General features: G+C 32.9%; 1 protein-coding gene across 1 annotated transcript; it reads right to left on the bottom strand.

The window, feature by feature from the left end:
* Positions 1–3441: 3441 nt before the first annotated feature.
* LOC121809218 (ethylene-responsive transcription factor ERF113-like) lies at positions 3442–13973 on the bottom strand. The gene is made up of 3 exons (XM_042209756.1): positions 13878–13973; positions 5284–5422; positions 3442–4109 (listed from the first exon to the last, which is right to left on the bottom strand). Exons 1-3 carry the CDS (start codon positions 13971–13973, stop codon positions 3610–3612), a joined length of 735 nt encoding a protein of 244 aa, XP_042065690.1. The 3' UTR covers positions 3442–3609.
* Between the last annotated feature and the right edge of the window lie 4512 nt (positions 13974–18485).

Raw genomic sequence — 18485 nt, 5'->3', positions numbered from 1 at the left:
GTACTACGTAAACATTGAAACTTGATTCAGACAGCTATTTGTGGCCCAGATTGAAACATGAAGAAATATATAATAAATGGGCCTATGTTAACTAGATGGCCCATTATGATGGCCCTAAGTAGAATCCGCACGTGAATCTATAGTTCGCAAGATTATGGTGTGCTAACATTTAATTATTTGACATAAAATGATGAAATGAAGCCGTAGAACTCATTCTCAAGTCTATATTAAAACCTGTTTGAATATAATTATTTTTTTGAGATAATTAAATACAAATTTATTACTTAAATGATATCTAACAATGACTTTTTATTTCATTCCTATCTTCGTAGTATTAATTTTTTTAATGGGTATACCTCCTATAATTTCATGCTTTATGTTAAAATCTTAGTTGTAGTTAAATTTTAGTTTTGAGTTAACTGAAATAGATTTTGGGTTTTATTTTACAAATTTTTTCTATCTTATCAGAAAAAATATTTTAAAGAATCCTCAAGAATTTTACTTGTGTTTTTGTATTTATGCTAAAACTCACAATTGTTTGAAAATACCAGATATAGTATTATGGGATTCTCTAAATCTAGAAGTGTTCGATGAAAATCATGCCAAATTTTCCATCAATATACATATGTATATCAATCATGTACGTCTAAAATACTACTCCTACAACTCAATCATTAACGACTAATCTAGGTAAGACATTGTTCCTGACTTATCTCGACACTAGTCTAAGAAAACTACATTAAGTTTGATCTTTTGGAGCCGGCGCCGACCCCAAGGTGCAACCGCTATGCTCAAATCATATAGAATTAGTATTAACCTTCCGTTCTTCGTCCGATATTTTTATTTATAGTAACCCACTATACACCATAACGTTTCTTTATGAATAAACAATGTCGTTTCACTCAATGATAATACTACACCGCAGATCTATCAAACGAGAGATTTCAAGAAATAACATATCTTTCACTCTATCAATAACCGAGTAGTATAGAGATCTCGAGGTTGAAAATCAATATTGGGAATGAGTGTAATTTGTAACTATCTGTGATGCAAGTGGCCCAATCCAAATCTACTTTTTTGGGCTTTATATTATTTATTTTGTAAGGCCCACCATATATTACTTTGCATGCGTAATCTTCACGAGGATTCCCTATCCTTATATCTCCTTTGTGTTTATCTCCACATTTGGAACCTTGATTTTCTTTTTCTTTTAATTTAATAGATATGGTTGATAATGATTCCCGATTACTCTTAGTAAATCTAATTTTCGACTTACTAATTAATGAAAAAAATATTTTATCAACTAAATTTTTATTTTTATCGTTCATTCACTACCTCGACTTTGACTCATAATTTTGCATTTAGCTCAATATAGCTAATATATAGTACTATAGTAGTACTATATTGTTATAGAAAAATAGTTTATAGGACTGATCAGTTTTCACGCCTCAGATTTTCTTTTTGTTTTTCCAACAAAAGTTTCTTTTATTTTTAGCTACTACTATAATTATACTTAGCTTTACTCTTTCCACGTCATGAACTAATAAGCTTAGCACGCTTGAATTTTTTTTTACCAGAGTAGCTTTGTGAATTTTCTTGACATGCTAACAATCTTGCTCAAATCAAATCACATCAATAAACAATACCGATTATGATAACCGAAAGACCAAAGGCATTGGAAACCAAGAAATTACGATATGGACGATATATATTACTCCCTTCGGTCCCATTAATTGTCCTATTTAATTAATTGATGTGTTTTAAGAAATTATTTGACTTTATTAATAAAAGTGAGAGGAAAAAGTTAGTGGTATATGAGTTTAGATTTTATAATAATTGTGAGTGGAATTTGTTTGTAGGACATGTGACACACTTCAAAAATATAATAAAAACGAAATTAATAATTAATGTGGAGAGACGAAAATGATAAAATGAGATTTTGGGTGATTTGAGGAAGTATCAACTCAAGTTGCATAAAGAGGATGGGGAGAAAGAGGGCCATTACAAATTATTCTATATATGATTGAACTCCACTAGTAAACAAGAGAATGATTCCATGCAACTTGGAATGTTTTGTAAATGATTTATTTCAGAATTAAACTCACGCATGGTTCAAAAACAGTACTTTTGTAGGCCCTTTTTTCTCTTTCACGAAACTATATAATTAAGAGTCTTATTATTCAAAGATTTTTTTCTTATGCTTTTTGCATGCTACTAAATTGGAAAACCTTAGCCGTCCAATACCAATATCTTCAAGAAAAGTAAATAATTTAGTAATAAAATAAGACGTAGACCAAACTAATTATTATTCCATCTTTTTTCGGTATATAACACGTAGCATTATTGAATTAGTCCTAAGAGTTATAATCTTTGTTCTAGAATATATGGAAGGTCAAGATTAAGACATGTTTATAGGTGAATAGCACATAATTATATAACATGAATAGGTTTAATTTTTTAAGAAATTAAAGGTTGGAATGATATTGACCTACCTAGGTTGTGTGTGTGGACTATGAATCGCATAAATCTTGTGGCACCAAATTATTTGAATAATATCATCAATAAAACATATGTAAGCTATCCATCTTATCACCAAACTAACTAAAGTAAACACACCATAAAAAAATGTGATGTGTACATTTTATGTTCTCGATTGTAGCTTTCATGTTGATTTTAACATAAATATCATTCCATACAACTCATATAGTATTACCTACTACTCCCTCCGTCCCCAAATAATATGCATTTTGGATTCGACACGGGTTTTAATGTAAAATTGGTAAAGTAAGAGAGACGTAGAGAGAAAAAGTAATTAAAGTATTGTTAGTGGAGAATGGGTCCCACATCATTAGAGAAAAAAGACTTTCTAAAATTAGAAAATGCATATTCGGGACAGACTAAAAATGAAAGAATGCATATTCTTATGGTACAGAGGGAGTATAATATAAGGTCATATTACTCACCCCACACAGAAACAAGATAAAAGGGGCAAATTACTCGAACATCATGTAATTTTGTCAAATTATGCTTACCAGCTACAAAAACTATGAGAATTGAATATATTTGCAATTATCTCATGACAATGTTTTAGAATTTTATCACTGGTAAGACAACTAGGATCGCAGTTATCTCATGACAATTTTATTGTTAAATTGTTTCGGGTATAGCAGTCGGAAAATTATTAGTAGACGTGACTATCGATGAGTTAACCGACGTCGTCTACTCCTACAAAAAAACAACGGATTTAGCTAAAAAAAGATTAACAATATATTCCACGTATATTACCAGATTTTTTCGTTGTCCGAACAAATTCAAATTTCATAATTTTTTAAACCAATTCTCAAAATTGTAGCAAAAACCAAAATTTGACCAAATTTCATATTTTTCCGGTAATTTGTCAATTCAAAAAGGAGTCCTTTCAAATTTTTGATTGAGTAGAAAGAAGCAATTAGGATATATTGATGAAATGATAAAATCCATTACAAGCAATCTTGCCATTACAATTGCTTAACCTTGGCGTCTTATTCTAATCAACCATGGAGAAATCAATCCAAAACTACTAAATCAAACTGCAATTTCTCCTCATCACAAACCGATCAAACTAATTAATCAGCAATTTGGGTTACTAGGATCATCATAGTACCTGGCATAATCGATAAAATCCGAACTAGGAAAACCGCCGTCAAAACTCGCCTGAAAATCTTGCTGCTGCTGCTGCGGCGGCGGCGGCGAAATCAAGCTGGCATCAGCGGCGGAGGAGTAACCGTAAAGAGCTGAGGTGGCGTGAGGAAAGTCGGCGTCGTTGCTGGAGAGTAACTGCGCATACTGCTGAAGCCCGGGGAAGGTGTTGTGGAGCAATGGATCGGCGGCGGAGGAGGCGGCGGCGGTGGTGGTGAGATAGGTGTTGCCTTGGACTCGTTCGGGGAAGTTGAGCTTGGCCTTGGCGCCCTTGAACCGAAGCGCAGCTTCATCGTATGCGAGTGCAGCATCCTCAGCTGTGTCGAAGGTCCCGAGCCAAACCCGAGCCGCCTTCTTCGGGTCGCGGATCTCCGCCGCCCATTTCCCCCATGGCCGTTGCCGGACTCCTCTATAGTGCTTCTTCACGCTTCCTTCATTTAGATATAATAATAAATAAATATATAAAGACATTGCATAACGAATTAGGGTAGCAACAACTGATAATAGATAATCCATTTGTTACTAAATTCTTTAACTTTTATCAAATTGTGCTTTTATCAAATTATCAAAACGAGTCATATTTTAGGTAGCGAAACAATATCGTATATTTACTATAGTAAATTAAATAGTTTCATTTGTTAGTTATGACTTGTGGTAAGTCATGTTAGTACTGAAATCTTGATTGATGGTAAAATCAGAACAAATCTATAGTTTTTTTTAGTTTACGAATGGATTTTAAATACTATATACAAAACCAAAATTTGGTGAAAGTTTCTCATTAATTACTTACGTTAACCCTAATTCTGATGACAAATATGGTTTATATACACTAAACCCAAGACGAGAAAAACTGTGGGTGCTCAAAACTACCAAAACACGACCAGACACCTAGCATCAATATCGATATCATCAATAACAAAACATTTAGGCTTGTTACATATCCACAAACTTGTTCAAAAGACCAAAGCAGCCTAAATATGCATAGATCGACACCGAAAATTTCGGTGCGCTTGAGGAAACAACTACTTAACGAGGGGATAATGATCACAAACCAACAACTTCTTTCTAGAAGACTAACATGCATGAATAATATAATAATCCAAGTAGTGAAAGTTGGATTTGGTAAAGGAGTAAATGGGAGACAAATTGGGTTTGGAACAAACGAAAACGCCTAGCAATACCCATGCCAAACATGATAAATTCGTTGGTAGGTGCAGAGGGTTTTCACTCACATCTTTGACCAAACATAAGAGAAGATCAAATCCCCACATTTCGATATAATAATTCAAGAGACGTGCTTCAATCTAGCAAGAATTTGGCAGTGTGGAAAGAACCCTTTGCCCAATTCTAATAAGAGAGAGAGAGAGAGAGAAAGATAGTGCTTTACGGAAAGTAACATACAATGAACTTAGCCAAAAGCACAAAATCTAAGCCTTTTTTTCCACAACTCTTTTTTCAACTCTTAATTAACTTTACAACTACGTCAACCACACATTAATTCAACATCAACCATATTTAATCAAGCTTAATTTTCTCCTTAATTAACCACAGATGAAGAATAAAGAAGATGGTTTATGCGCACAGACACATAATAGTATAATTCACCTTGATCTTGAGGAGCTTCTTGAGTGCTCTGCGGAGGCGGGGCGGCGGTGGCTTGGCCGCTGTCTCTGCCGCCGCCACCGCCACCTTCCGGCGGTGGAAGAGGCCTCTTTCCATGCCTTCGATCCACCTTGCTTGGTTGCTACTTTCTTGTTTAGTTAGTGATCTAAAAAAATTCTATTTTTTGTTACATAAAATTTATATTGCACAAACTGTTTTTCCTAAATAGATAGGTAAGTATGTTTCTTTGTATGCATATGTTGCTGTCAAGATCAGCTTTGTAGACTTAAGAGAGAGAATTGCGATTGCGACCTGAAAGAGTGAGTGTGTGTGTGTGTGTGTGTGTGAGAGAGAGAGAGAGAGAGAGAGATGACGGAAGGAAAGGGAAGGAAATAGGGTTGGGAACAAGGGTTTTAATTGGCATGTGGGCTTCTTTTTTTTAAAGAAATGGGGGTATGTAAAAGAAATGACAAATTGTTGGAAAATTGTTAAATATTCTGGTTAATCGGGCAACTTTAAAAAGTGATTAACTATACTAGTAATTTTAACATTTTTATCAATTGTCTCATAATCACGGATAGGGGGAGATTATGTAAGATGCGGCTGATGGAAAATAGTATGTGAACAAAACATTCGGATATTTAAACGACTTCATTTAATACATCTAGTTAGTCATGTCTCTCATTTTTATACTACACAACTAGTATAACAATTGAGAATATTGTCCAAGTTATACAATTTTTTTGTCATATAACAATTGAGAATACTGTGTCAATAAATTCAGAAACCTGAATTTTGTTGTCATATAACAATTGAGAATATTGTCCAAGTTATACAATTTTTTTTAAGTTGCGGGATTGACCAAAATTGAATATTTTTTTTGATAATTTTTCCTAAAAAATATAAAAATCTTTTTTGTGTTTGGTACTACTCCCTCCGTCCCTGAAGAGTATGCACTATTTCTTTTTTCGTCCGTCCCCAAAGAGTATGAATTTTCAAATTTTGGAAACTCTCTTCTCTCCAATGAGGTGAGACTCATTCTCCACTAACAATACTTTAAAAACTTTGTCTAGCTATCTCTCTCTTACTTTACCAATAATGCATTAAAACCCGTGCCGAACCCAAAGTTCATACTCTTTGGGGACGGAGTGAGTAGTATTTATTATAGTCCGACTAAATTTAAGGGAAAACAGTAAAAAGAAGTAGAAAAAAAGGAAAAGAGGAGAAAAGGAAAAGATTTGGGGATAAAAGTATTTTGTACTAGATTAGTTGGAATATGTAGGAAGATGACATAAGAGATATACACAAGGTGGGGATGGATCTGATCTAATGAGGAAATGAAGAGATAAAATTTTAAGGTAGAAAGATTTTCAGTTCTGATGATACCTTAGATTGGCCATTTGTCTTGATTTCAAGATGCATGCTTCACATCTGGTGCTTGCTATTATTTCTTGTATCTATCTCTCTATCTCTTGATATAATGTACTACTATATATGTTCACACTGCAAATTCAATCTACACCATATGTACACATATAAGTATTGGTAGATAGATATACATATATATGGAATGAAGTTGGTTATATTTTCTTGTAGTTATGGTAAATGCTTTTGTAATAAGGTGGACATAATTAGTTAAAAGGAAAATAAAAGAGGAGATGAGTGATGAAAGCTTTGGGGTTAAATGAATGGCTAAAGTAAATCATCAACTTTAACAATAAAAGACACAAAATAACTATTCTGAGATATTTTTACTAGTTGATTAATTAAAGCCATGGGAAATTAAATAGTTAAATATCATTGCGATCACATTTAGGTTGCTGCCTCTGAGATTGACGTCACCAATTTCTTGAACTTTCTTAAAGATGAAATTGATGTAATTAAGATAGGGTTTAATTAAATGAAATATTTTGATTTATTGAACTTGATACAATAACATCTTTTGTTGAAAAATTATTTAGAATTTTAGACATTATCACCGCCATCTATTATTTAAAATCAACTCATCCAAATAGCATATCTCCATGACCAAGCTAATTAAATAACTCACGAAAAAAGCTGATAATTCCATCCACGACCATCACCATCATATTTCGGCGGCCGTCCTTATTTTAAATCCGAATAATTTAAAATTTAATACAAATCATGTTCAAAGCCTAAGATTTCAAATAAACCTCTAGCTAGCCCCATTAATCATTGCATTTAATTATATCATCTTCACAAGAAGATGAGTGAGGACCAATTCGTGATATATCATTTCTAGGTCAAATTCAAATGGTAGATTTTGAAACATATTCTTTGGCCTACATCGCTACTAGGGGTGGCAAACCGTGCGTGTCGGGTCGTTATCGTGTCGACACGAACACGATAACAACAAACACGAACACGACCTGTTAAGAAAACCCCAAACACGAACACGAACACGACCCGCTACCCTCAGACACGAACCCGACACGAACCCATTAACGACACGAACCACTTCGGGTCAACACGACACGATAACAACACGTATTGGAAAGTGATTAAATATTTAAATGATTTAAATGAGATATGACCATATGAGACTATGAGAGTCAATTTAATAAATATTGAAAAATAAAAATAATAAGAATTAATAATATTAAAATATTATTTGTTAACGGATAACATGAACCCGACACGAACACGTATTGTTAACGGATAACACGAACCCGATAAGAAATTTTCGTGTCCTTAACGGGTCGACCCGATAAGGACACGAGCCAATAAGCTCTGACTCAAACCCATTAATTTCGTGCCGGTTCGTGTCGTGTTATCGTGTCGTGTCAAAAATTGCCAGCCCTAATCGCTACACTACCAAAAAAACTTAGTACTACTATTTTTTAATAACATAAAATTTGAGACGTAATTATTTAAATTGAGAAGCTTTAAAAAATAACAATGATTTATCATTCCTAAATTTAAAACAAATTAACTTAATCTTTTATTGTTTTTAGGATGCTTTCATTTGCGTATCTTATTTTAGTTGGGACACCAACAATAAGGACATTTTTTAAAGCGATGGTGATATATTTAAAAATATAAATTAGCATCCTTAATGACATTAAAACTGTATTTAACGATTTGTTTTTGTTGTAATGCTAATAATTATTTGTACTAACATTCTTCTAATTAATTATAATTGGGTATAAAATCAATTTTCTTCTTGAAAACTTCGTTAATATTGAGCCCACCGGCTGATTTAGGAGCTACAGGGCCTAATTTTCCTTATGGCTGGTCGGAAGTTAACATGAAGACTGCTCCCTTGGTCTGTTGAATTTTTTTAAAAGAGATATTAATCGATATGGTTTTGAGATTCCTTTTTATAAAATTTAGGTTGTAAATCCATTTTTACTTAATAAATCCGCCTCCAAAAATGTAATGTATTTTTAATGATGTTTTTTGAAACCAAATGCCAAATATAAAGAATATATGAACGTCATTATATATAAAAGTCAAAATAAAATCTTATATTGCATTAATTTAGTTCATCATGTATGTTGTGAGAAGAAACTTCCAAGTTCCAAGTATAGTTTATTAAATGAGGGTTGCTTCGATTATAGAGTTTAAAGTCAAAGACTTATGATGGATATGGTTCAATTCTAAAATTAATTGGCTATAAAAGGAGTGGCTCAGAGGATTTATATATTAGTTTCAGTTTTATCTTAACTAGTGTTATCACTCATACTATGCACGGGCTAAATAATTTTTAAGAAATAAGAAAATATAATTAAAAGAAATTAAATCAAATTAAAAAATATATAGAAAAAATGTAAAAGTTATTGCAAATCAAGAATAGAAACTATTTAAAGTTTGTATTCATAAAATTATAAAGGTTTAAAAACATACTTCTACTTCTACATCTATCAATCCACTATAACGAAAGAACATGATGGAAAAATAGAAATAGAATAGGATATACAAACAAAATATTGAGAAATAGTAAATACCAAAGTAAATAAATAAAATTATTTGAAAAAGTAAATAGTTCATTATAAATTCGATCAACAAAACATAGGAATCAAACATCTTCTCAAGAACTTGTTAACCTCATCAACAACATCCAGCGTGGGAGCAAGTATAGCACGATCTTGCAAAAGTAGAGAATAAACTAATTGAGGGGGGAAAAGTAGAAAGAGTGATGTTTCTATATTTAGAAAGTGTCATTTAGAGTGGGACGAAGAGAGTATATATTAACACTTTAGTAAATATACATATGTTTATATTTCAAGTATTTACAAATAAAAAAATACAAATGCTAATTAATACTCCCTGTGTTCCAACTAAGTTGAGACAAATTTTTTGGGCACGGAGATTAAGAAATTGTGTTGAAAAGTAAGAGGGATGAATAAAGTAGGAAAGATGAAGACAGAGTAGAGTAGTTGATGGAATAAAGTAATAATGATTGGATGTTTTGTTTTTTGTCAAAAAAGAAAATGACTCAACTTAGTTGGGACATTACAAAAAGGAATACGACTCAACTTAGTTGGGACCAGGGGAGTATATTATTTTTCACACTTAAAATGAAAAGAATATAAAATAGTCATCAAGCAAATTACAATTTCAATAAACTAATACTTCATCCGTCTCACAGAAGATGACCTAATTTCGTTTTCACTTTGTCCTACCCAAGATGACCTTTTACTAAAAACAGAATCCCTTTTATCTCTACTTTATTACCTTTTCTTACTTTATTCTCTTTATCTGATACACAAAATAAAACTACATAAATTTATGTGCCCCAAAGGAATGAGTCATCTTCCTTGGGACGGAGGGAGTATTTCATAAGTTGTGATCAACAAAAATATATATTCTTATTAATAAAACAAAACTTAGAACGATTACAACAAACTAATAATTTGATTGCATAAAAGGTAATCTAACGGATTCATACTTCTCCTTCTCGACTCATGGGTCATATGACTTTTACTTATTAAATACTACAAATTTAAAGTAGTTCAACATAAATAAGAAATAATATCATTGTATACATTTTGTAACACTAAAAGAAATGTATATCGTACCATCTCATTCTAAATAAAGCATTTCGGAAAGAGATTATTTTGTAAGTTGAGTGGAGAAGGAATAAATATGAAACATTTTGTATGAGTTGTGAATTTACCTCACACAAATATTTAAAAAATTACATTATACAAAAAAAGTCAAACAAATCAAAGCTGAAAACCCTAAAACATAATCACTCCCTCTATCAAGCACATGCCAATTGATAATTCAAAGAAATACATCAAAAACATCGACACCACCCAACACTATCAAGTTCAATCTAGCTATTTTACTGTCGAAAATCGCCAGAATCAACAGTGAACCAGAAGAAAATAGAATGGATCTCAAAAACACATATTCTTCTTCGAGAATGTAAACAAATTATCTACATAACTAAATTTCAATTACTCAGTATTTGTGTCATGCTTAGCTGAACTTAAAATCAGAATACACATAGAATGATATACAATACTTTGATAAGAAATGTTATTTGCTTTGATAACAATACTATCGATTTATTACTCCATCAGTCTCACATTACTTGAGACGTTTCTAAGCCCTATCTTCAAGCACACATTAATGCCATTAATTTTTTTACCTCTTTCAATTTCTTTCCCCTCTATAAATTTGTATTTATAAATTAAATCTATATCAAAAATTTAATTATGAATTATGAATATAAATAATTTCAATTTATTTAATTAAATTATATAGTAGTACTTAAATAAAAAAATTAATTTAAAAATTCTAACTAATTAAAAAAATCAATTATAAAATTTTGTATTCTTAAAAGCCCAAATGCTAAAATTTAATACACTAGCTCAAACTAATGTTGCGTATACATACAATGATACAATTTTCTTCTACAGCTAATACCCTAAAAAAAAGCCTCTACATCTCTTCTCACTCACCTCGCCGCCGCCTGCACAATCGCGTCGCCAGCGAGCAATGCCAACGTCTTCCTCCATTCCCTCATTTCCTTCTCTCTTACCTCCTCTTGTCTGCCAGCCCACTGAACAACAGTTTCCACGCCGCCGCAGCAGTACCTCTAGCTTCTGCCCCTTCAACACCTAGTCGTGCCTCGGCTGCCACCGAGCTCACCGTCGAGTCTTTAGAAAACATCAACTAATGCAGGACTTCTAGGAGAAGATGTCATATTAGGAATCTGGATATATAAATGCATATTTATAAATAAGAATGCATGGCCAAAGGTCAAATGCATATTTGATATTTGAAATGTGCAAAATACTTTTAACCGATGAATATGAGTATATCTTTGTGATAAATTATTTGTAATTATAATTTTGTATGATTGCAATTTGTTTTATTATATCTTTAAAAGAAGCATGTTTTGCTTCATTTTAATTTAATATTTTTGTTAATAGACAATAATCTTTCATTTAATTCCATGTCCTTAATATCTTTTATTTTTATTTTTATCTTTTTTTGGAGGTTTTCTCATCTCCTTCTTATCTTATGGTAAATAAGCTTTTACACGAACATCAATCCTTTTTTTGTTTAACTCTCTCTCTTCAACTAAATTACATTAGTTCAATGTTAGTTTTAATAAAATGAAATAGTGTCCATTTTTATTACTCTCTAACAATCACAACCTCATTCGCACACTTGACGAATGAAGAATTTGACCGAAATTCTTCAATCGCCCACAAATATAATAGATCGGCGACAAACGTCACATGTTATTAAGAGTAAAAACTCAACTATTATAAAAGAAATGGAGTTCATAAATTTTTAAAAACTTACTTATACATAACATTAAGAGTAGTATTTTTAGTACTTAATGTGTGACATAATATGTACGTTTAAAGCATTATATTTTTGTTAACCTTGTCATATAATTTTATTTGTTAATTTACATAAAGAGTACAATTACAACACAAATTATTTTGTTACAATATTATTCAATATTGTATAGTACATAAAGAAATAAATCCTTACAGCCCTAAATAAAGCCCAAATATTAACATAAATTAGCAAATTCTCAAACCCTAATCGGCGTCGCCACCACGACCACCGCCATGCCTCGCCATTTCTTCGGCGAGCTTCACGCCCGCCTGCCGACCTCGGCCAACTGCCCGCCACCGCCGCCCACTGCTCTCTCTTCTTCTCTCTTAAATCGGCGGCGCCACCACAACGCCCGCCTTGCCGTACCTCGCCAGCTAGTCCGCGAGATTTACGCCCGCATGCCGACCTCGATAAGCTGCCTGTCGCCGTCCACTGCTCTCTCTTCTTCTCTCTCAAATCGGTGGCCGCCACGACCACCGCCCTACCTTATCAGTTCTCGATCAGCCGCCCGCAGGCTCTCTTTCTCCTTCTCTCAAATCGCACCGACGGCGATGCGGAAAGGTTTTCGGTGACTGCACAGCCGGCGTCGCTGGCTCTCTTTCTCCTTCCTCTCATTTGAGTCGCTGGCTCTCTTTCTCCTTCCTCTCATTTTTCTTCTTCTCACCTTTTTCTCTCTCATCTGTTCCAATGCTGCAATAAAAAAAAATCACAAAATCAGTCCACAACAATAGTCCTCAAAATTGCAGATTCTGATGTATCTATATATAAGTGTTGAATCTTCTTTGAGAAGCCACCATTTCATTACACCAATTTTGTATCCAATAATATCTGTCTTTTTTTTGGCCGATGAGTGACTTTCCCGCCAAAGACAGTACCACATGGCAGGCCAAAAAACTGACACTTTATATATTGATAGATACCGATGTGGGACAGTTATATGGTATTTTTAGTTTCAATTGCCAACAACAACTTATTTAGAGGTATTATATTTGAAAATTTGCTGCGTTTTATAATTATTTATATGTAGTTCAAATACAATTTTGGGTGTTCCACGTAAACCATTTATCACCCTTGATTTTTTGCTTAATTAATTCAAACATGACTCTTGAGTTGAATCTTGAATCTAAGTGGACTTTCCACCTCATGAAAGAGTATGTTCATATTAAGCCACTTTTATATTAATATTCTCAAGGGCACAATATCATTACTAGAAACTTATAGATTTGAGATTTATAAATAGTTGAAAGTAATTCACGTGCCATTTCAAATATGAATGATTTCTTATCTCGAGAATGTGAGAACAATAAACTATAATGATTTTTTTTACATTTAATTACGCGTATACAATTAAGTGTTTGTACCTAGCTACCATCTACAATAATACCTATACATGATTTCAACTCAGAGTCAAAACTAAGAATTTCCAGCATGTCAAATTTGGAATTTCAAACGAGCCCAATTTAGAAATTTTGAATTTAAGTTCTTAATTTTTATTGAAGAAATTTATATGATTCTAAGGGTGCATGACTCTTGCATGTGATTTTGTCACTATCAAACCAAACAAATTGCATTAAGCTTGCACATGTTATCATTACCCCCACACCATACATATCTTAAGGTCTTCATAAATCAATGGTAGATCCAGGTGGGGTAAGTGTCGACTGACCCCATCGTAGACCATGAGGGTCTTCTTAACACTCCATTTGATTTAATTTTTATCGCTGATATCAATAAAGGGTTAGAATTGACGTTCGTTTTTCGTTTCTCACCCACTGTCGGTCGTCGACCATGTCACTGACTTTCGAGTTTACATCAATCTTCTTTAATGTGTCTAATCTCATGATTTCATGTTCTTGATTTGCCATTGTCATGGACTAAACCTATATACCTTTCATTTTTATCTGTATAAAAATATTAATTAGTCCCCCCCCTATAATTTGTTAACATTAATCTCAGTCCAAATAGATTGATAGAGACATTATTATTCTACTTTTCAAGAATCACATTATATAATGCTATATAACAAAGTTAACTTAGATCATCCTTGATTTATATTTTGTATAGAATGGCTGGTCTATGAAAAGAGCCAAAATCTAAAATTATTTGACAAGGTTGATGGATCTATCTGTAAACAGGAAATTAAAGTCGTAGTTGGTATGGTGTTGGCATGTGACATTAATATATCCCTATTATTACATAAATAAGATAATCTTAGGTTGAGAGAGAGAGAGAGAGCTCCGCAGCTACTATATATCACATGCACGAATCACAACAATATCTTTGACTATGACCACTAGCTAGCCTCTTCCACCATAATGTTCGTTCTTTTATTATTTAGAATGTAATAACAATTACACCATTCATATAAGGAGTATTATATAGTTTGAGTTTTCTTTTAAAACAAAATATTAGTAATATATACTCCTCCCCACCATAAAATATACATGCACCGATGCACTCTTATGCGTGTCATGAGCTTTAATAAATATTAGGTGATCAAAAAGAGAGCGCTAAACCTATCCAAATTGGTGATCTAAAGTTTAGTTGCAAAACAAAGCAATGACAAAGCCAACTAATTTAAAACCAAAACAAATTCAAAGATAAAATACCAACAAAAAAACATAGACAAAATGCAAGCAAACATACATCGTCTCAAGTTGATACCCCATCCCTACCAAACCAACATAGCAAAAGTAGTTGATGTACCAACCGAGATCAGATGATAAGAAAGAAGTCGATTCACCTACACCCATCAAATTTTGCTTCTGAGACTCCATTTTCCGCTATTTGAACTATTGCTTCAATTTCCGTTATCACTCATTGGGCTCTTTTAGAGGAACGTCCGACCGGGATAAGAAGCATGCAATCGGCTCATTGGTAAGCATTAAGAAATGTGTCATCTGTAACAATCTGACTCTCAGACTAACTATTGTCCACACTGACCAACACAAATCTCACACCTCCCTAAGAAATTACCCAAGATGTCATTCATCTCATAATTGTCTTATGCTAAGTACGCTTAATCTTGGAGTTCTGATGAGCTAGTTGTCCAAAAGGAAGATAAACCTTCTTAATTAGTACGGGCAACACATATATAATTTGGTAATCTCTTCTCGAATATGTAGTCTTATATCCACATATTCTCATAATCCTAATCTTTTTGGTGTGTTTTGATTCATTCGTGCCTGCATCCGCTTTATAAGTAGGAGTCGCTCATTGTCTATGTTCTATGTAAATGGTCCACTTCCTAGGAGCCGCTCCTTGTTCATATTTATGTACCAATGGTCACTCCCAACTTTTACTATGAGCTATTCATATTTATGTACCAATGGTCACTCCCAACTTTTACTATGAGCTAACATCATCAAACAATGGTACCACAAGAAATTTGATAATGTATTAATTAAGTAACAAAAAAGTATGATTCAATGTTTCCAATTCTTTTTTGCAAGTTAAAATAAATTATTGAGTGCACACAGAGAATAATGTTCATGAATTTTTCAAATGCACACAAAAGAACTTGAAATAAATGTCAAGATATCATGAATATATAGTTCACTATTTTTGTCAAATGGCATAGGTGTATAGCTGCCAAACTATGAAAAATGACTTTGATTGAAAGTTTGTAGCGTATACGGTTTGATCAATCAGAGACTATACGTTGATTGAAGAATTAATTAAATTGCCCCTCTTTCATGAATAATGATTATATACAACATCTACAATTTATTAGTTGTTGAACAATATTAAAGATTTATTCGAAACTTATATCCGATATTCATTAACTACGTACGTATATACGCATGGAATGATACATACCAAACAGGAGAACTCATCCCAAAAGAGTAGCCTATTAGGAGAGAGAACTCATTTAGTCTATATAGACCACATCAGTTGTTCTCACGATGTGGGAATTGAGTCTGTAACATTCGACTATATAGATCACATCAGTTGTTCTCACGATGTTGTTAGGAGAGAGAGTCCATTTAGTCTATATAGACCACATCAGTTGTTCTCACGATGTGGGAATTGAGTCTGTAACATTCGACTATATAGACCACATCAGTTGTTCGCACGATGTGGGAATTGAGTCTGTAACATTCGACCCACCTTTAAGGATCAACGTCCTCGTTGGTCACGGCCAGGTTGGTCACGGCGGATTCTTTGCCCGGCCACCACTCCGTGGGTCACCACTCCAAGCGGTTCCAAACGCACTCGTTGGTCACGGCGAGTTCGTTGCCCGGCCACCACTCCGAGCCGTTTGGGCTCTCAATGAAAGCACCAATTAATACAGACCAAACAGGAGAACGCATCCCAAAAGACTAGCATGTTAGGAGAGAGAGCTCATTTAGTCTATATACCCCACATCAGTTGTTCTCACAACCGATGTGAGAATTAAGTCCGTAACAGATAACATAAAATTTTACAATTTATTAAATACTATGGTTGAACATTTATTTAGTTTCAATTTTGTGGAGAGGGTATCGTCCTAAATAATAAAAAAAAAAGGGTTGATCTTACAAAAGGAAAATCAAAGAAAAAGAAACAATGACGTGCAAAACATATATGCATATAGATAATCAACAGTTTTCGACGGATAATTAAAGACGGGAATCAGTAAAAATTTCTTAGTAATTTTTTTCTGAATTTAATACTCATAAAGTTAAATATGTGTGTTTGACACAACACACTATCCAACATGTAAGTTGAGACTCATTTTCCATTTATATTTTACATTATTTCAATTATTTTTTTATTAACATCTATGCCATCATGGGTGTTTATTTTTAGCAAATGAAGAAAGCATGCTTTATTAAGAAAAAGTTGAATAAAATTGTAGGATTGTTTTTTTTGGGTTAGATGCTTATATATATATATATATATATATATATATATATATATATATATATATATATAGGGTTTTGATCTATGCAAAACCATTCTTAATACAAAAATGCAGAACCAAGCATACAAAAGTCATTTTTTGGACATTGTAAGCTTATTTTTACGTCATTATAGTAAGGATGACATGAAATGATCTTAACATGACCTCAAACCCAAAGTTTATAATATGACCTAAAACTGCTTTACAATGATCCTCCGTGTTTTTGTTTAATTATTGACCATTGGATTGTCAAATCTCATGGTCAGGATTTGGTCTGGATTTTGTATTGAGATCAAGTTTTGTATTAATCATTTTCCTATGCATATATATATATATTCGAGAAGAGAAGATATAGTCAAATTGAATGGTTGAAAGAAGCCAAATTTGCTGAGACTTTGTCGCTGACTTTTGCGGCACTGCCAATGCAATTAAAGTCGTGGTACAAACTAGAAAGCTGCACAAGATAATGACCAAAACTTCAATATTAACCCATTCAAATTCTATACAATACAATAAATTTATATAATTATTTATTGAGTTCAGTTGAGTCTTGTGATTTGGAACTAGCTAGATAGTATATTTGTTACACATTATCTTTTCTTTTTACTTTTTTCTTTAAGTATATTATTTGTAATTGAGACACTGTTTAGCGATCTCTGTAAATAAATTATCTAAACACTGCAAAATCTATTACTAATTTCATCAAATGTTAATAGAATCAATCGAAATAAAAATTAAAAAACTGATAAAAGATGAACTCATAATTTGACTAAAGCTTGATGGGTCTCCACTTTTCGAAATGAGGAAATTGGGCTTCATACTGAAACAATACATTTTCATCAATTTTGCTTCAGCTAAAGCCCATTATAAAAATCTGTTGCAGGCCCATTTCTATATTAACCAATGTTTATTTAATTTTATTTTATGGATTAAGAGATTTTAATTGGGGTTCAACTTCATTTATTTCTATTCCAAAAAACTCAATCGATAGAAGTGAGACTCAATTTTGTTTTAGCACGTGATAAATGATTACAGTTCCAAAAATTGAAACTGTCAATTCATTTTACTTAAAGAATCTTAGATTATGAACTCGAATATATATTCCAAAAATGGTGACATTTCAATTTAAAATAGGGTAAATTGCTTCAAAAGTCGTCAACTTTGCAAATAGTTTGGTATTTCCCGTAAACTTTAAAAGTTGCATGAAAAGTCATGAACTTTACCATGTGTTGCAAATTTCCCGTACGACCCGACCCGGTACATTTCCGGCAAAAACTAATCCTACGTGGCTTGCCGGAGGCGTGACATAGCAAAATCTCCGGCAGAACAATAAAACGACGTCGTTTTTTAGTTTCAGTTAAATTAAAATGTATATCAATTTAGGGTTTATGTCTCTTCTCTCTGTGACAGAAATCTCAATTCCCGTCGAGATATCAACTATTTCTTCTCCATTGCGACATGTAACTGGTCGCGACTCGTCAATCTACAATCC

This window comes from Salvia splendens, chromosome 6 (genome assembly GCF_004379255.2).
Source record: "Salvia splendens isolate huo1 chromosome 6, SspV2, whole genome shotgun sequence".
In the NCBI taxonomy this organism is placed as follows: Eukaryota; Viridiplantae; Streptophyta; class Magnoliopsida; order Lamiales; family Lamiaceae; genus Salvia; species Salvia splendens.
Note: the sequence above shows the minus strand (reverse complement) of the source record. Positions and strands in the feature narration are given on the sequence as shown.